Source organism: Lepus europaeus, chromosome 11, assembly GCF_033115175.1.
Source record: "Lepus europaeus isolate LE1 chromosome 11, mLepTim1.pri, whole genome shotgun sequence".
NCBI lineage: Eukaryota > Metazoa > Chordata > Mammalia > Lagomorpha > Leporidae > Lepus > Lepus europaeus.
The window spans coordinates 71,658,406-71,677,696 of record NC_084837.1 but is presented as its reverse complement, the minus strand read 5'-3'; the positions used below and the strand labels follow the sequence as shown (position 1 = coordinate 71,677,696).

Sequence of the window (19,291 nt, the reverse complement as noted above, 5' to 3'; positions counted from 1 at the left end):
AGTTGATTTCTCTTAAGGACTCTTTCTTCTTGGCGTGCAAATGGCTGCCCTCTCTGCCTGTTCTCCTGGTCTTTCCTTCATACCCGTACATCTCTGTTACCTCCTTTTTTGTATAGAGATACCTGTCATATTGCTTTAATTTTCAAAGTTACTTGTTGGTGGCCCATCTCTGTCTGCATCAGTGGAAGCCACATGGGGCCTTTATTTTGTTCACTTATGTATGGCAAACTTCTAGAACAACACCTAGCACATAGTAATTATTCAGTATATCCTTGCTGCATGCATGCATGAATGAATGAATGATCAAAAGTGCTAGGGGTTGGTGGGGCAGAGCATGATCAGCCTAAGGCACCAGAAACACACAGGAGGGTGGAGGAAGGGTCTGAGATAAGGAGGTCGGGGAAGGAGTGGGAAATGATGGGGTGTGGTGGTTTTGTATGTCTTTATTTCTGAATCCTTTCTCTTAGCAAAATTGGACAGAGTAGCCCCTGATTTAAACTTATCCTGGTGATGCTGCCCAAGCTGAAGCCAGGAAATAGTCCCTCACCTAGAAATTCTTTTGGGTAACAAGTTTGGGGGCTTAAAGCTCTTGTCTGTATATAAAAGTAGTCTTTTAAAAATGCTTCATAAAATTAAATTTTAAAGTGCATTAATAGGTATCACTTTCTAGGTGAAATCTAAATTTGCCTCAGGAAGGATAAACAGCACACTAAATTCCCAGTATAACTGTTTTCCCAAATAAAGGCAACAGAAGACCTCTGTTTTACTTTATAGCTTTTCTGACAAACATGTCAGACTCATATGGCTGGCACACTTCTAGGCTAAGGAAAAGGTTGTGCTGAATTTAATATTTCATTCTTAAATCATGGGTTGTATTTCAATCTAAAAGTCCAAGGCAACATGCTGTTTTATGGTTTTATCCTCGTTAAAATGATTTCCTATTTCCATGAAAGGATCTGATTGGATTAAGGGGAAATTAATTTGATGCAATATACAAATTAGATTTTCCTGTTAGCAGCCAAGTTTAAAGACAAAGAGGGTGTCTGATGTAAGATGTGGTATGAAAAAAGTCTTTAGAAGAGTTGGGACAGTAACAAACCCACCCTAAATCCTTGCCACCGTTGCTTTTTCCAGTAGCCCTATTTTTTTCCCCTTCCCCCTAGATCTACATCTTTCCAAGTCCCAGCTTACATATTGTGATTTCAGTCTGTCTGTCTACGTACAACCACACACTAACTTCAGGTATTTCCCTACCCAGTTTCACCATCCTCCTCTTTCCTTCCATTTTTGCTTTCATACTATTCTCTTCCAATCTTTGTCTTCCATTCCTTGTGTTAGTTTTTTTTATGTCCTTTATTTGGTATCTCTTTTTCTGTCATTCTTTATCTTCTCTATTTTTATCACTCTTACCATTTTAATTCATTTATGCACTTATTAATATCTCCTAAGGACTTCATACAAAATGAAGTATGTGGAATTGCAACGTATCTCCATATGTATTATCAAAGTTCTTTTGATCCTTTTTTTAGAAAAATTTTTTTTTTTGACAGATAGAGCTAGTGAGAGAGACTGAGAGAAAGGTCTTCCTTTTTCCGTTGGCTCACTCCCCAAATGGCCGCTATGGCCGGAGCTATGCTGATCCGAAGCCAGGAGCCAGGCGCCTCCTCCCGGTCTCCAACGTGGGTGCAGAGGCCCAAGCACTTGGGCCATCCTCCACTGCCCTCCCGGGCCACAGCAGAGAGCTGGACTGGAAGAGGAGCAACCGGTACTAGAACCCGGTGCCTATATGGGATGCCGGTGCCGCAGGCAGAGGATTAGCCAAGTGAGCCACGGCGCCGGACCCATCTTTTGATCCTTTCATCTTAGAATTCTTTTCCTATCCCTTAATTTTGTTTAATTTATTTAACTTGTTTTAACAGAGTGTCAGTAGATTACAGATTTTCCTCTGGTGACTGGTAAAAGATTTCCTTGATTCATAGAAATCAAGACCAGATATTGCACCCTTTAGTTAAATTAGAAGTATGATATCAGCGTTGTGTACATTGGGAAATGTGTGGCAAGGAATAGTAGAAGAGATAGATGGTGGAGGTGCACCTTCCCCATGTTTTGTCTGTGCTAAGTAAATCTTATAGCTTGTGACTTCTGGGCAAATCTCGGTATGACATTATTTTTGATTCTAGAGACTCTGTGGTTTTTCTTCTGGGACTTGCCAAAATACTTTCTCTCACACCAAATCATAGCTTTCCGTCCATGTATTATAAGTGCACATCTTCCGAGAATCCAAAGACCTGTCTTTCCCACTCTTTTCTAGAGATGTCTCCACTGGGGACCCCAAAGTGGGGACATCTAAGATCAAAACGGAGATGGTTTGAATCTCTGGATGCCTCTGGCAAGTCTCTGTATTTCCACTTTGGCATCTGTACCCAAGGTCAGTGCCTCCTGAAGCATTTCATTCACTCATCCATCCATTCATTCATTCACTCACTTACAGAGGTAAGTCGATGCAGGCTTTGCTCGCACAGAGCTTATAGCCCAGGGGGGAAGAGAAGCTTGAGAAAGGCTTATCCCCAAAGAAGCCTTAATAAGGTAAAAGTCCTAAAGTTCTCAGGCACTAAACATGATGTTGTATGTGTATCAGTCACTCTGCTAAATAATTACATAATCTTACTAAATTATTACAGCTCTTGAAGAAAGATATTATTATTTGCTCCAATTTATGGATGAGACCTAGATAAATTGAATAACTCTTACAATGTCAGATGGCTACTAAATAGAGGAACCAGAGTAGGAACCCCCAGATTACTGGCAAACCCTATTCTACAAAGGACATAGAATCTCAAGTTCCGATCTACAAGCAGAAAGACAGCATTGGACAATTAGGGAAATTTAGCACAACAGCTTAGCTCCTGATCAGGGTAAGAAATAAATTTTAAGAATATTCTAAACCTAAAGATGCAAAATTAATTATTAAAGATCAAGTCCACCAGGACTAGGATGACATCAGTTTAATGAATAAGTCTTAAAAATAAAAAAACCCAATGTTCTCAGTAAGTTTGAATGCTAGGATCCCTGACAAGAGTTTATAGAAGAGGTTGGCAAACATGGAGAACAGTACCCACAAGACAGAATTGCATTTCTGTAGATAAACCCAATTACTTGAAATTTCTCATATAAATATTTTTGTACATTTCAAATATCAGGAAAATATTGGTATGCAGCTTGTTGAATTTTAGAAGATACATAATATGTAATATTATCACAAATATATAAAAATAAATTGAGTTGGCTTTGGTTTCTCATGTTAAAGTCTTATGGGGAATTGAACAACTTTTACATGAACTGGAAATACTTGTCAATTGCGCATTTGTAAACTGGACATTCTTATGCCTTGGGGAAAGCCCCGGATGTAAATTGTCCAAATGTGTTTAAGAATCTTTTGCATATTGTTACCGACTGGACTGAGATCTGTTTTTTGCAACTCATGACAAGTTTACATATTTTGTGTAACTGTTAATACGGATTTCTGAACCAGGGAAAGGTTGACTCTTTATTCAGGAATCTTTGTGTATTTTGTGGTCCCTTCTAAAGAGTATCATGTGTGTATTTAAAACATACAAAAATAAGCATCTCTTTTTTGGTTAAAAAAAAGCCTTGGTTAACGTCTTGTGACTTACTTTTGCCTAACAGCTAGCTTTCACACTCACCTAGACAGAAGCACAGCTTGACAACACAGCTTATGCAAGAGGCAAAGATTTTGTAGAAAAATGTGAAGAATAACTTTCCTCTTTACTGCTCTTGCTGACATGGCCCTTCCAGTGGTAATGAGGAGAATAGCTGAGGCTTCATGGTTGAAGCATAAAGAGGTTTCAGAAAATACCCAGGTGATAACCTTTCTTTATAAGGAAAAAAAAATATGTATTACAACCATCAGGGCAGTCTCCTAAATGATGAGAAGCCCCTGGCTAGAGAAATTTTTGAATAGCAATAATGATGTCTTAGTGGGTAATTTGTCTTCTGAAAGAACTATACTGCAGCTAATCCACAAATAATGCTGGTGATAGTAATACAGTACAGAAAGAAACGAAGCCAACGTTGCCAGAAGGTCATCGAACATTGGCTACTGTGTGGGTGATAAAACTGCAGTCGCCCGCTATGAGGAGCATTCAGAAACTGCACGGAAAGTGAATACTACGCATGGACCTCACGTTTTTGCACCAAAATAAACATGTTTTAATTCCATTTTCCATGAACTCTTTGAAGTCCCTTTACACTTCAAGTTTATCAACTTGATAATTATTCAACAATGTAGCTGATTAAATTTAGAGTGCCCAAGAAGGCCTAGAGCATTTATGTGTGATTGTAAAATAGATGAGTTGCTATTCACTTTCACCTTTGGGCCAGACACATGCAGCTAGCTACTTTGATATTTCAGCTTCATTATTGGCATGATTTTTCCCCAGTTGTATTATTGCCCATAAAGATGACTTTTTGCTCTAAACATGTATTCAGTAAATGATTATTGTAAGAAATGATCCTATTTTTGTTACCTGTTTTCCTTATCAATTCTCAAATTGATCTTTCTCTTCATTGATATAATTAGCAAAAGGAAAAAAGGGTCACAGAGATTTTTTAACCTAGTTTTTATTATGCTTTATGGTGAGAATCTAGTTTTAGTTGCTTCTAATATGCTTTAAGCTACTAAATTTTTTCAGTGTTCTCAGATCCATTTGGCTCTCATTAGAATTAGGCCAACCGAAACCCTCTATTGCACCTGTTCTACTTGGTCTTCCAGTTCCCTTTCTCATTATTGCCATGAGAATCGCTTCATTTTCCCCATTCCCATTATCTTATATTTGTTATAATACCCATGTCGTCCCCCTCTCTGTCCCTTAAAGCATCTGAAATCTTTTCCATTCATCTCTCTTATATTAAGGGCCTGTTATAGCAATATTATGGTAGATTACAGGAATACAGAGGTGAATGTAATGCTCCCTTCAAAAGAAATTGCTCACTTCTTTTAGAAAGGGTCAGAATAGAAATTGGGAAGCTTGTATTTTATGCTAAGAGATGGTAAAAAGGGAACCTCAAGGGTTCTGATGACAAAAAAAAAAAAAAAGTTTGGCTTTGTTTCTGCCCTTTTGTTTTGACTTGGTCCTGTATTTAGTACTTAAATCACTGGGACCACACTCTTTGTGAAAGCTGAATTGAGGGTTGGCCTCCAAGAACCCCAGCAGAACTCCTTGGCCTTTCTGCCTGTCTAGACCACACCCTTGGTGTAAGGCCAGAAGTGGATGAGCCTTGGGGCCAGAGAGTGGCGAGCCAACTTGTTCAAGGCTGTAGTTGCCTCCATGACAGTCTTTGCTTACGAAAATAAAAATGATCAAATGAGCCTGTTTTTCATATTCCTATTGGCAGGGACTGCATATTATGTTGTTTTTGCCCAAAGCACATTCCACCATCCCCTACCCCAACCGCCCACCCGCTGCTCTGCCAAGTGGTCAAAATTGAAGCCCTAGAAATTGAGTCCTGGGTCAAGAGATTGGAATATTAATCAACTCTGTTATTTCATGTAGGTTTTCCTGGTAGTACTCAAGGTTATACAAAATTTGGGAATGAAAATTATGGGTCAAGAGAAAAGATGAATTCTGAGAAATCAGAAAAGTTCTCATCCACAGTGTAGTCGTCCAAACAACTTGAGGCAATTTAAATCAGCCTTAATTTACTTTTTAGTATCCATGGTAAGCTATAATGAGAACTAACCAATATCCAGGCACTTCCCTTACTATAAGCAATGACTTTGTTCAGCTTACTTTCTTAGTTAACTGCTGCCCAGAACCCTCTCAGTTACCAGTAGATGCCTGGGAAAATGCTTGGGAAGCCAACAGTGAGTGCCCAAGTTGGGGGTCTTCTGGTTATACTGGGGAAAGGTGAGCACAGTTTGGTAAAGCAATCCTGAAGCCAAGAATCACTCATTCCTTTCAGGGTTTAGTTTATTTGTTTCTGTTTTTTTTTTTTTAGTGCAAGGTCTGTTAAAATTAGCAATCTGGTTAGTCAGGAGTGATCGCCCCGTGTGAAAACTGGCTGCTGTCCCCTTTGTCTAAGAACTTTAAAAGCAAAGCGGCAGCCTAGGAAAGAAGGCACTGGAGGTAGGAGGTCTGCAAGTTCTGCAGGCACACGGAGAAGAGTGGAGGCGAGGCAGGAAGGGTCTCTCCCTTTACCTTCAGTCAATGCTGAAGGGAAAGCCCCCTTTTTATTTTCCAAACACTTTTATGTTTCAACCTTTCCTTTTGACTTCTGGTTAAATGCATGTATTTTGCATTGTTGCTGAGTGAGTGAAACTTACAGTCACTAATCTCATATTGGACTCTGCCCTGAACCTTGCCTGGATCTACTCACAGCCCCTTTTTCATTCCTACCCTCTCTCTCCTTTCCCCTCACTCCCTCTTTCCTTCCCTCCTCCTTCTGTTCTTTTATGTCTTTGCGCTCATCACTTGTAACCCCTCTTGTTTGCAATGCAAATGTGTATTAATCTAATAGTTATGTTTTGTGACAGGGTTCACCAAAGATTATTTCTGGTTTGTTTTTCTATCTAGAGAACTGCCCGCACCCTAAATGTGTATTTTCTTATTGAAATAATGGAACGAATTGATTCATTGATTTGGAATGGGTATGCCTGTGGCTTTGGAATGGGCTTGGAATTGAAAAAACTAGAAACATCTTCTGGCCAGTTTGGGGCAAGTTATATGGTGCCTTTGTGAGTCCCCAGAACTCTGAATCTAATCAAGATAAGAAGCATAGCACAGCTGAAAGGAATCACACACATTCTCAGACACATGTGGCAAACAAGGCCCAGGTTTCTCTGTGGTGGGGTATAGGATCTCCGAGATCCTGCTTAGGAGACGAGAGAGATGATTAACTTATGTTGTGAAACTGGACGTATGCCATGTCAACCTGACAGTTCACATTACGTTAAAACAAAAACTTCTAGAACACTCATCGCTTTATCTTTTCAAAAATCATTTGCTACAAACTGGAAGTAAAGATAAATGATTTTCCTTAAGGGAAAAGAAATCTCATGGCTCTTGAGGTTTCTGTTCTTATTTGGATAGCACAGAGAGCTAGGTTTCAAAACGTTTGATGGTTCTCCATCGCTGTACCTCCTGGCTCATTTTCCTAGCACGATCCTGGATATGGAACAGGGTGATGTCTAAAAAGGAAGAACACATATACTGTATATTAAAAGTATGGTGGTAAAACGGGAGTGGGGGCCTCCAGAAAGAGTTCGAGGTGAGGTATAAAGAGGTTTCTTTTTCTCTTTTGCAGGGACTGTGGTCTGTGAGGCACCCAACAACAAATTAGATAAATTCACAGGAGTTCTCACTTGGAAAAACTGCAAGCACCCTCTCAACAATGAGAAGATCATGCTGAGAGGCTGCGTCCTGAGGAACACTGGCTGGTGTTTCGGAATGGTTATTTTTGCAGGTACAGCTGACTTCCCAAAGCCACATCCATGTGTGCTTTCCTGTGACACATATCAGCGCAGCCCATGCTTCTCCAGGTGTGGCTGAGCACAGTGTTTTCCTTTCTCGCAAAGTGCCGCTCTGCAGTTGACTTTGGAGAGCAGGGACCTGGGGGAGGAAGGTGCCATTGATCTGAAAGTAGCTGAGGTGGTCCCAGTGTGCCAGGAGCCCTTGACATCCTGAACTTATTCTTCAGAATGCTTGGGGTCTTAGGTGCACAGAGGGTTTTAGATTCCCACTGTTTAATTCTCTTTCTTAAACCCAATCTGAAGATTTCCTGTCACTTTATGTATTAATCAGCCACCCCTGAAGTGAGGGACGAACATGAAAGAGGATGCCTCGTTCTGCTGTCAGTGTGGTAGTTTGGAAAGGCCAAGCAGCCGTTTTGGAAAAGCCTCCTCTTCGATCGTGCAATCATTCCTGTTTGTGTGTCATAGCTGCTGCTTCTGTTTGTAAACAGGACAGTGGGTTCTGGAAAGAGTGCATCATGGGAGTGGGGTGAAGCGAGGGAGGCAGAGTGCCTGTTTCTCTTCTTGCCTGCCATCTTTCCCTTCTCTGCAATGCTGCTGTGGCCCCAAGGTGGCACACTCCTGCTAAGGAAGATTTCAGCAGCACCATTTCTTGAAGCCGCTGAAATTGTACTCGTGACTTGGGTTGCCAGCCTTTGATTTAAAAAATCCTGTTTATTGTGACACCCAATTAAGATGTGTTCTGGGTCCAGTGACTATATGTGCAATCAACATCGGGATGTTTTTTCTTAACTGACTTTCCTCAACAAAATGTTCATTAAAGGCTCAGACAGGTTCCAAGCCTCGAAAAGTCTTCCCACTTCCTCCTAAATACTCTCAGCTGTGCACGTTAACAGGGCTTTTGCTGCTCGAGGCATTGCCATCGTAAGGACTTGGGAAATCCCTAGAAGGGAGGCAGTAGATGTGCTTTTATCCGGGGATGAATCTGGCTTCATGACTTTGATCAGCTGCTTTTGTTCTGCAGTCAGGGAAATAAACTATAATCATATATTTCCTTATTTTCATTTTTTTTTTTTTTGCAGGGAGAAAAAAAAAGCTAAACTTACCCATAAACTTTCTTCCACTTAATGAGTAGGGGATTTCTTGAAGGTCCTTTCTAGCTTGCTCCCTGTCATCACAAAAATGGGGAGTGTCTTATTGTAGGGATGAACCATAGCCCAGAATTTCATTTACATTTGTATGATCCTGTTTGGAATGACTAATTCACAACTCTATTTAACTACAGCATGTTATACTAGAACAACTGTCGAAGGGCACAGCGGGGTCGAGATTTTCTTTGTCATTTTGTCTCTATGGGAAGATACTCTTACATAGAAGACAATGAGATGGTAAATTGAATGGGTTTCCCTCTAAGAGAACAATAGAAAGTTCACAAAATTTGGGTTGGGCAGAACTGGGTTCAGCTTTGTTTGTCAGTTGTAGAACTATAAGCCTTGGTTACTTAAACTTCCAGAGCTTTGGATCCTTCTGCTATAACATGGGGATGAGTACGTTAGAGAGCACATTGCAAAGTCTCAATGAGATAATGCGTACATAAGAGAATGCTAGACAAATGCTATGCTTCTCCTTTGTTTGACCATCAATTCAGGGCAAGCTGCCTGCCTGGTAGTCTGAAAGCTGGGAAAACTTACTGCTCTCTGGGCCTTGGCAGGAGTAATGTATAATGCGTCCTGGATGTTCATTTGCAGGAGACCCTCATCAGGTAGATATTTGTAAGCAGAGAATGCCTGTATTGACTTCAGCTAGGGCACAGATGTTAATAAAAGCTTACCCAGAATAATGGCAAGCAGACGAATTAATGGTTGGTTTTGTCAATGGGTGTCCAGTCTCCTAATTTTGAGGTATTTTCTTTCCAATGACTTGTTAGAACTTCTGAAAGTTATCCAAAATGAATTATTGACTATTATATATGCATTATTATTATGTTATACCCACCATTAAGAATTGTGCAGGAAATATGGTTGACACAGATATGGTTTACTTTATAAACCTATAATTTAGGAAGGTCTAATATTTACATTAATAACTATGATCATACCTCCCTAATAATGGCTTTCTTTTCTGCTCAACAGAGAAGCAAGTGTTATTTCTGAGGATAGGAGTCCAATTCATTTAAGGAACCTGTAGGAGGTAGCCCTGTCTTGATGCACACTAGGTTTTTGTGCTAGATGTCTCCCTTTTGCCCCAGGTCTCTTCCCAACCTTTCTCACTGCCCCAGGGGCTGACATTCATGATTTATAATAAAAATCTCCTTGAACTTCAGCTTCTAGTTGGACTCTGTCTTGGAGAACCCTGGAAAGAGATCAAAGGGAGAAAGAAGGCTAAGGAAAGCAAAAGAGCAAGGGAACCAAAAGACACATCATGGTTCAACATCCTGTGGTGTAAGTGAGGATAGTGAGATTAAAAAAAAGATGTTAAGATCAGTGTGGAGGCACAGAAGATATAGATGGATATGTGACTGGATTTGTGCATAGGGTCTAGGCCATATAAGACCTTCTGGTCATATCCAGAATTTTGGTCTTCATCCCAAGAGCTTGGAGAAGCCATTGCAAGTTTTTAAACAGTTGAGTTATATACAATGTTCATGGAAAGCTGGAATTAAGAGAAACAGAATGTGATTTTTCCATGAATATTTTATTTTTAAAAGATTTATTTTTTGAAAGAGTGACAGAAGGGGAGAAAGGAATAGAGAGACAGTGAGGAGAGAGAGAGAGAGAGAGAGAGAGAGAGGCATTTTCCATCTGCTTCTTCACTTCCCAAATGACTGCAACAGTAGAATCTGGGCCAGGCTGAAGTTAGGAACTTAGAACTCCATCTGGATCTCCCCTATGGTGGCAGAGGCCAAACACTTGAGGCTTTATTTGTTGCTTTCCCAGTTCATTAGCATGGAGCTGAATTCAAAATGGAGCAGGTGGGGCCAGCACTATGGCACAGTAGGTTAATCCGCCACCTGATGTGCCAGCATCCCATATGGATGCCAGTTTAGTCTCTGCTGCTCCTCTTCCAATCTAACTATAGATGGCTCCTATTCCAGTGTGGGAGACCTGGAGGAAAATCCTGGCTCCTGGCTTCAGATTGGCTCAGCTCCAGCCCTTGGACCATTTAAGGAGTGAACCAGCGGATGGAAGACCCTTTTCTCTCTCTGCCTTTCACTGTCTGTAACTCTTCCTCTTAAATAAATAAATAAAATCTTAAAAAATAAAGTGGAGCAGGCAAGGCTTGAAGTAGCACTTTGATATGGGATGCTGGTGTTGCAAGTGGCAGTTTAGCTCACCGTGCCACAACAATAGCCCCTCCATGAATTTTGAAGCACCTTCATAACAGTTAAACTTTAAAAGTTCACTCTTGAGATCCCAGCAGAAAGAATGGGCCATCAAAGAAGGAGGTACCTTTCTCTGAAGGGAGGAGTAAACTTCCACTTTTACTATGACCTTGTCTAAATAAGATTGGAGTTGGCGAACTCAAGAGGCTTCCATAGCCTTGGCAGCTCATGACAAGAGCCTTGAGTGATTACTGATGCCATAAACAAGAGTGTCAATTGTTAAATCAACAGGAGTCACTGTGCACTTACTCCCCATGTAGGATCTCTGTCCTTAATGTGTATGTGAATTAATGGTAAAACTACTACTCAAACAGTACTCTATACTTTGTGTGTCTGTGTGGGTGCAGTCTGTTGAAATCTTTACTTAGTATATACTAAGTTGATCTGTATATAATGATAATTGAACATGAATCTTGATGAAGAATGGGATGGGAGAGGGAGTGGGAGATGGGATGGTTGCGGGTGCGAGGGAGGTTATGGGGGGGAAAAGCTGCTATAATCCAAAAGTTGTACTTTGGAAATTTATATTTATTAAATAAAAGTTGAAAACAATTAGAAAAGGTTAATAAAGTTCACTCTTGCTTATGGTGGTTGCAATGTTTGTAAATAGGAGATCCTGGAGAGAGTACATAATTGGAATAGGGAAGGAGGAATATTATTGATTGGAGCTAGAAGTGAAGTTATTGCAGGGGACTGTTGGGGGAGAGCGGCAAGATGGAGGAATAGGAAGGAAGCACATTGATAGTTCGTCAAGACACACGTTAATATAAGTGGAGATACTGCAGGGTCAAGGAAGAGTAGGGGAAGAAACAGCAGAGGAAACTCTTCCGGAACTAGTGATTCACAGTGGACCTGCGTGGAGAGCGTGGGAGCCCAAGTTCGGGACAGCAGCGGCAGACTCAACGCACCAGCGCTGGAACGCGAGGTTCAGCTGTGCGGAATTACTTCCCTTTTGAATCAAAAAAAGAAAGAGAGATTTACCACGCCTAACCTGGGAGTGTCATCTTTGACACACCCTCAGCCCTGAGGAACCAAACACAGCTCTCAGTCCACACTCATCTCAAGCCTCTAAGGCTCCACCGAAAGCAGACAGTCCACTTAATAAGGAGCCATAGTGTAACAAGAAAAAACACCACAGTGAAGAAACCAAATATCTCCAACATGCCAAACAACAAACGCAAAAACCAAGCTAACAAGAACAAGGAAGACACTATGACGCCCCCAAATGAAAAAGACACCCCAATTCAAGATTATGGAGATGATGAGATCGAAGAAATGCAAGAAGCGGATCTCAAAAAATTGCTAAGAACATTAAGAACTTCTCAAAAACAAATTCTTGAACTACAGAAATCCTTCATGGACAAGATAGAAAATCTCTCTCGTGAAAATGAAATATTAAGGAGGAATCAAAATGAAATGAAACAACTAGTGGAACAAGAAACTCTGATAGTGACGAGAAATCATAATGAAATGAAGAATTCAATAGATCAAATGACAAACACATTAGAGAGCCTTAAAAACAGAATGGGCGAAGCAGAAGAGAGAATATCGGACTTAGAAGACAGAGAACAGGAAAGGAAACAGGCAAACCAAAGAAAAGAAGAAGAAATCAGAAATCTAAAAAATATTGTCGGGAATCTACAGGATACTATTAAAAAACCCAACATTCGAGTTCTAGGAGTTCCTGAAGGCATGGAGAGGGAGAAAGGATTAGAAGGCATTTTCAGTGAGATACTAGCAGAAAATTTCCCAGGTTTGGAGAAGGACAGAGGCATCTTAGTACAGGAAGCTTATAGAACCCCTAATAAACATGACCAAAAGAGATCCTCACCACGACATGTTGTAATCAAACTCACCACAGTGAAACACAAAGAAAAGATCCTAAAAGATGCAAGAGAGAAACGCCAGATTACTCTCAGAGGATCTCCAATTAGACTCACAGCAGACTTCTCATCAGAAACCCTACAAGCTAGAAGGGAATGGCGAGACATAGCCCAGGTACTAAGAGAGAAAAACTGCCAGCCCAGAATACTATATCCTGCAAAGCTCTCATTTGTGAATGAAGGTGAAATTAAGACTTTTCATAGCAAACAGAAACTGAAAGAATTTGTTGCCACTCATCCTGCCCTGCAAAAGATGCTTAAAGATGTGTTACACACAGAAACACAGAAACATGGTCACCAATATGAAAGAAGGTAAAGGAAGGAAACCTCACAGCAAAAGATCACAGGAAGCTCAATTTATCTTTGACATAGAATTAAACTCTAATGCTCTGCTAAAGCAATGTGTTAAAGTAATCTATTGTGTTCTCTTGATGTCTGTTAAATTCTAATTGTTCAAAAACAGCTGAATTCTTATTAAGATCTATGGGTTATGTAAATATGTGCTTATTTTCAAAGATTTGAATAATCACCTTGTAACAAGATCAAATTTGGTCTATGAGTTTATAATTTTAAACATGGCGACTTAAAGTCTTTTGTCATCCACAGTTATATATGATTTGCTGCTCATAAAACTAAAGCGTTGTTGGTTCTGTGTGTAGCTGTCCTCCTATGGGTTCCTATGGACTTTCTCCAGCCACTTCCATTGTATTCAGTACTTTGGGATGGCTCTGTAAACAGATGAAGCCAATAATGTATTAACAGTACCAACTGAGAGAAAGTATGGTTAACTGAGGTTACTAAAAAAGCAATTCAAATCAATTGGCAATCTACAAAAAGAGTTAAAGATTTTAAAAGCTATTATTAAAAACGCTATATTGGTCTATTATGCTATGTTAAATGTGTGTACATATTGTATGTCCACATGGGGAAATTTTATTGAGTCTTATTTTAAATGGCTTATAGATAAGATTGTCCATAAATTTAAGCTGCTAAAATCAATCAAAGATACATTTTAATTTGAGTGACCTGAATCTATGTATCATATGTTTTAAACTTGTAGGTAGAAAGAAACTAAAAACATTTTAGATGGTTGTGCTTAAGTTTGCTGGTTAAACAAACTACACCATGTTAGATATTTAAGAGGTATTTTCAAATACATGATTCTTAAAATTTATAGAAGGCATTGGACCTTCTGGTAAATGTTTTCTTAAGTTGTTATCTAATGGTTGAAACTGTTTGCTAAGTATTCATGTGATATTGCTATTGTCAGCAAGCGATCTAGGACTTGCTCCCTCATTTCTCTATTCTAAGCCCAACTTGTTCTTTCATTTCTCTATTCTCTTCAAGATAGGAAACTAAATCTATTATGAAGGAATCTGTAGGACGCACAATTTAATCTTTAGACCTTATAAAAGAGATGGCTAACATTTTTCTGTAATAGCATAGCCAAAATAAGAACTTAAATAATAATCTCATAGCTAGATTCACTTCGCCATCAGCAAAGTATACAGTAAGTAGAAAAAACCTCCCTTTCAGACCAAAGGGAAAGAAAGTTTTAAAGTGAGAATATAATTTTCCTCATGGGCATTGTCTACCTTAGAAAAACTACTACAGAACATGCCTGTGACTATAGACTTGTAGTTCAGGCCACCGAAGATTAGAGATGGGACACGGGCACTCCCTTGACTTGCATCCTCTGGTCTGCTTTAACACAAACCAGGAGGAAAAGAAAGCTAGGCATCAGAAGCAATGGGTGGCAGGCCTATGAATGGCTGATCTATACAGTGATCTGCCCTCAAGGAGACCCAACAGGCCAGTCCACTGCAGTGGCTTTCAATGAGGTAAGCCTGGGCTTCAGCAGAAGTCAGCTTGTGAAGAGCCCTGGCAGCTCTGCCAAGAGTTGGATCACTGGAAATGGACCTGCCCTGGAGTCGAAGGATGCCCAGGTCAGAGCCACAGATCTTATTGGCTCTAAGCTGAAAAGCCCTTCACTCAGCCCAACTTCCAAAGTGACCACTGCAGCTGAGGGTGAGGTCAAGTAGGGTCAGCAACATTGCAGGCAGAACTGTAAATTTCTTGTTAGAGTTGCCACCTGCCTTTACCTGGCCAGCTCTCCTCCCAGGCCAGCCAAGTAATGAAAGTCAACAGAGTGCCTTCCCCTAGGAGGTTCACACCTCCCTTAGGATATACCCCATGTGAAGAGATAGATTGGTCTGGGCCTCTTAACTTACAAGGCCTAAAGCCCACCAGATTATTATCAAGCCCCTTCTATCAGGTTCTATTTGCCTCTCAATCAGAAAAATTACTTGTAGCTTAGACAGCACCTTTCTTAGCTCCTCTAAGAATGACTCTGTCCTTTGTTCTAGACCCTGTCTAGAGTACTTGGGCCTCATTCCTTTGTAATCATAACCTCTACTCTACCACCAATGGCTCTACTCCCAACCTGTGTGTACTGATGGTCCTCTTCCCCACTTAATGCTGTATAATTGTTCAAACCTGGTTAATGCCACTCTTAGGATCATTGGTTACTATTCTCACTCTGTCTTTTATGACCTTGTCTAAATATGATCAGAGTCGGCAAACTTGGAAGGCTTCCATAGCCTTGGCAACTCATGACGACAGCCTAGGGTGGTACTGGTGCCATAAACTAGAGTGTCAATTTGTTGGGTCAACAACAGGAGCCACTGTGCACTTGCTCCTCATGTGGGATCTCTGTCCTTAATGTGCTGTACATATGGATTTGATGCTATAACTAGTACTCAAACAGTATGTTTCACTTTGTGTGTCTATGTGGGTGCAAACTGTTGAAACCTTTATACTAAATTGATCTTCTGTATATAAAGAGAATTGAAAATGAATCTTGATGCAAATGGAAGGGGAGAGGGAGCGGGAGAGGGGAGGGTTGCGGGTGGGAGGGAAGTTATGGGAGGGGAAAGCCACTGTAATCCATAAGCTGTACACTGGAAATTTATATTCATTAAATAAAAGTTTAAAAAAAAAAAAGAAGTTATTGCAGGGCTATTACATTTGAGAGATGATAGTACTTTGGTTGTGGGGGGATTATGGTAATAGAGGCAGATGAATTGAGAAATTTTTTAGAAAGGAAATGTAACAATAGCACAGAAATAAAAAGAATCATCCAGAATTACTACAAATAGCTATATGCCAACAAACTGGGAAACCAAGAAGAAATGGATAGATTCCTAGACACATACAACCTACCTTAATTGAGTCATGAAGACATAGAAAGCCTAAACAGACCAATAACAAGATGAGAGTTGAATCTTTAATAATGACACTCCTGACTCACTTCCGGGTATGTCATGTGACTCGACGACCGCACCATGGTGGAAGCAGAGGAGCAGGAAGAAGAGAGTGAAGAGGAGCCCAAACTGAAGTATGAAAGGCTTTCCAATGGAGTCACTGAAATTCTTCAGAAGGGTGCAGCGAGCTGCATGACAGTCCATGACAAGTTTCTGGCACTGGGCACACATTATGGCAAGGTTTACTTACTTGACGTCCAAGGAAACATCACTCAGAAGTTTGATGTAAGTCCTGTGAAGATTAATCAAATTAGCCTGGATGAAAGTGGAGAACACATGGGTGTGTGTTCAGAGGATGGCAAGGTGCAGGTATTTGGACTATATTCTGGAGAAGAATTTCATGACACTTTTGACTGTCCCATTAAAATCATTGCTGTGCACCCACATTTTGTGAGATCCAGTTGCAAGCAGTTTGTAACCGGAGGGAAAAAGTTGCTGCTATTTGAATGGTCATGGATGAACAGATGGAAGTCTTCCATTCTGCATGAAGGGGAAGGGAACATAAGGAATGTGAAGGGGAGAGGCCATCTCATTGCTTGGGCCAATAACATAGGTGTGAAGATTTTTGACATCAGCTCAAAGCAAAGAATCACCAACGTGCCCCGGGATGACATAAGTCTCCGGCCAGACATGTACCCCTGCAGCCTGTGCTGGAAGGACAGCGTGACCCTGATTATCGGCTGGGGCACTTCCGTCAAGATATGCTCAATGAAGGAACAGCATGCCAGTGAAATGAGGGATTTGCCAAGCCGCTATGTTGAAATAGTGTCTCAGTTTGAAATGGAGTTCTACATCAGTGGACTGGCACCTCTCTGTGATCAGCTTGTTGTACTTTCCTACGTAAAGGAGGTTTCAGAAAAATCGGACAGAGAATACTGTGCCCAGCCTACACTGGACATCATCCAGCCACTTTCCGAGACATGCGAGGAGATCTCTTCGGATGCGCTGACGGTCCAAGGCTTTCAAGAGAATCAGTGTAGAGATTATCATTTAGAATCCTTGGAAGGGGAATCACTCTTTTACATCGTGAGTCCGAGAGATGTCGTTGTGGCCAAGGAATGAGACCAAGAAGTCCACATCGATTGGCTCCTTGAAAAGAAGAAATATGATGAAGCTTTGATGGCAGCTGAAATTAGCCAAAAGAACATTAAAAGACATAAGGTTCTGGATATTGGCTTGGCCTATATAAATCACCTGGTGGAGAAAGGAGAATATGACACAGCAGCACGCAAATGCCAGAAGATTCTTGGAAAAAATGCAACACTTTGGAAATATGAAGTTTATAAATTTAAAGAAATTGGACAGCTTAAGGCTATCAGTCCTTATTTGCCAAGAGGGGATCCTGTTCTGAAGCCACTTATCTACGAAATGATCTTACACGAATTCTTGGAAAGTGATTATGAAGGTTTTGCCACATTGATCCAAGAATGGCCTGGAGATCTGTATAACAATTCGGTAATAGTTCAAGCAGTCCGGGACCACCTGAAGAAAGATAGTCAGAACAAGACTTTACTTAAAACCCTGGCCGAACTGTACACCTATGACAAAAACTATGGCAATACTCTGGAAATATACCATACATTAAAGCATAAAGATGCCTTCCAGTTGATCCACAAGCATAATCTTTTCAGTTCTATCAAGGATAAAATTGTTTTATTAATGGATTTTGATTCAGAGAAAGCTGTTGATATGCTTTTGGACAATGAAGACAAAATTTCAATTAAAAAGGTAGTAGAAGAACTGGAAGACCGGCCAGAACTGCAGCATGTGTATTTGCATAAGCTTTTCAAGAGGGACCATCATAAGGGGCAGTGTTACCACGAGAAACAGATCAGCCTTTATGCTGAGTATGACTGACCAAACTTACTGCCCTTCCTCCGAGACAGTACCCACTGCCCAATTTTTCTCAAACTATTCAAAACAATTGAAAGAGTGGGAATCCTCTCAAACTCCTTTAATGAAGCCAGCATCACCTTAATTCCTAAATCAGAAAAAGATACAGCAGAGAAAGAGAACTATAGACCAATATCTCTGATGAACATAGATGAAAAAACCTTGACAAAATACTAATTGAATCCAACAACACATCAGAAAGATCATTCACCTGGACCAAGTGGAATTTATCCCTGATATGCAGGGATGGTTCAACATTCACAAATCAATAAATATGATACATCACATTAACAAACTGAAGAACAAAAGTCATATGGTTATCTCAATAGATGCAGAGAATGCATTTGATAAAATACAACATCCTTTCATGATGAAAACCTTAAATAGATTAGGTATAGAAGGAACATGCCTCAACATGATCAAGGCAATTTATGACAAACCCATGGCCAGCATCCTACTGAATGGAGAAAATGGAAGCATTTCCCTTAAGATCCAGAACCAGACAAGGATGACCACTCTCACCACTGCTATTTAATATAATGGTAGTTTTAGCCAGAGCCACTAGGCAAGAAAAAGAATTCAAAGGGAAAGAAATTGGAAAGGAGAAAAATCAAATAATCCCTATTTGCAGATGACATGATTCTATATATAGGAGATCCAGTAGACTCAACTCTCTGAGAGACCAAACTCTCAAGAGTTTGGTAAAGTGGCAGGATATAAAATCAGTACAGAAAAAAATCAATAGCCTTCATATATACAGACAATGCCATGCCTGAGAAAGAACTTTTAAGATCAGTCTCATTCACAGTTGCTCCAAAAAGAATTAAATACCTTGGAATAAATTTAACTAAAGATGACAGAGATCTCTATGATGAAAATTACAAAACACTGAAGAAAGAAATAGAAGACATGAAAAAATGGAGAAAACTTCCACGTTCATGGATTGGAAGAATAAATATCATCAAAATGTTCAAACTACCAAAAACAATTTAAAGATTCATTGTGATCCCAATCAAAATACCAATGACATTATTCACAGATCTAGAAAAAATGATGCTAAAATTAATATGGAAACACAAGTGACCCGAATAGCTAAAGCAATCTTATACAATAAAAGAAAGCTAGAGGCATCACAATACCAGATTTCAGGACATATTACAGTGCAGTTATAATCAAAACAGCCTGGTACTGACACACAATAGACTTGTAGACCAGTGGAACAGAATAGAACCTCCAGAAAAAAATCCATGTATCTACAACCAACTTTGACAAAAGAGCTAAAATAAATCCCCGGAGCAAGGGTGTTCTATTTAACACATGG

At 40.1% G+C, this 19,291-nt stretch overlaps 2 protein-coding genes across 2 annotated transcripts in view; both read left to right on the top strand.

Moving 5' to 3' along the window:
• Positions 1-19,291, top strand: part of ATP8B4 (ATPase phospholipid transporting 8B4 (putative)) — a 281,261-nt gene that overhangs the window by 135,860 nt on the left and 126,110 nt on the right. Inside the window, exon 9 of the mRNA XM_062206643.1 lies at positions 7,324-7,482. Within this exon, the coding sequence (XP_062062627.1) occupies positions 7,324-7,482 (159 nt within the window). The remainder of the gene's footprint in view (positions 1-7,323; positions 7,483-19,291) is intronic.
• LOC133769724 (vacuolar protein sorting-associated protein 41 homolog) lies at positions 16,099-17,976 on the top strand (the record flags this gene model as incomplete). Its single annotated transcript, XM_062204895.1, is given in 1 exon segment — positions 16,099-17,976. A coding segment is annotated over 1 exon segment (1,878 nt), but the record flags the coding sequence as incomplete, so codon positions are not given.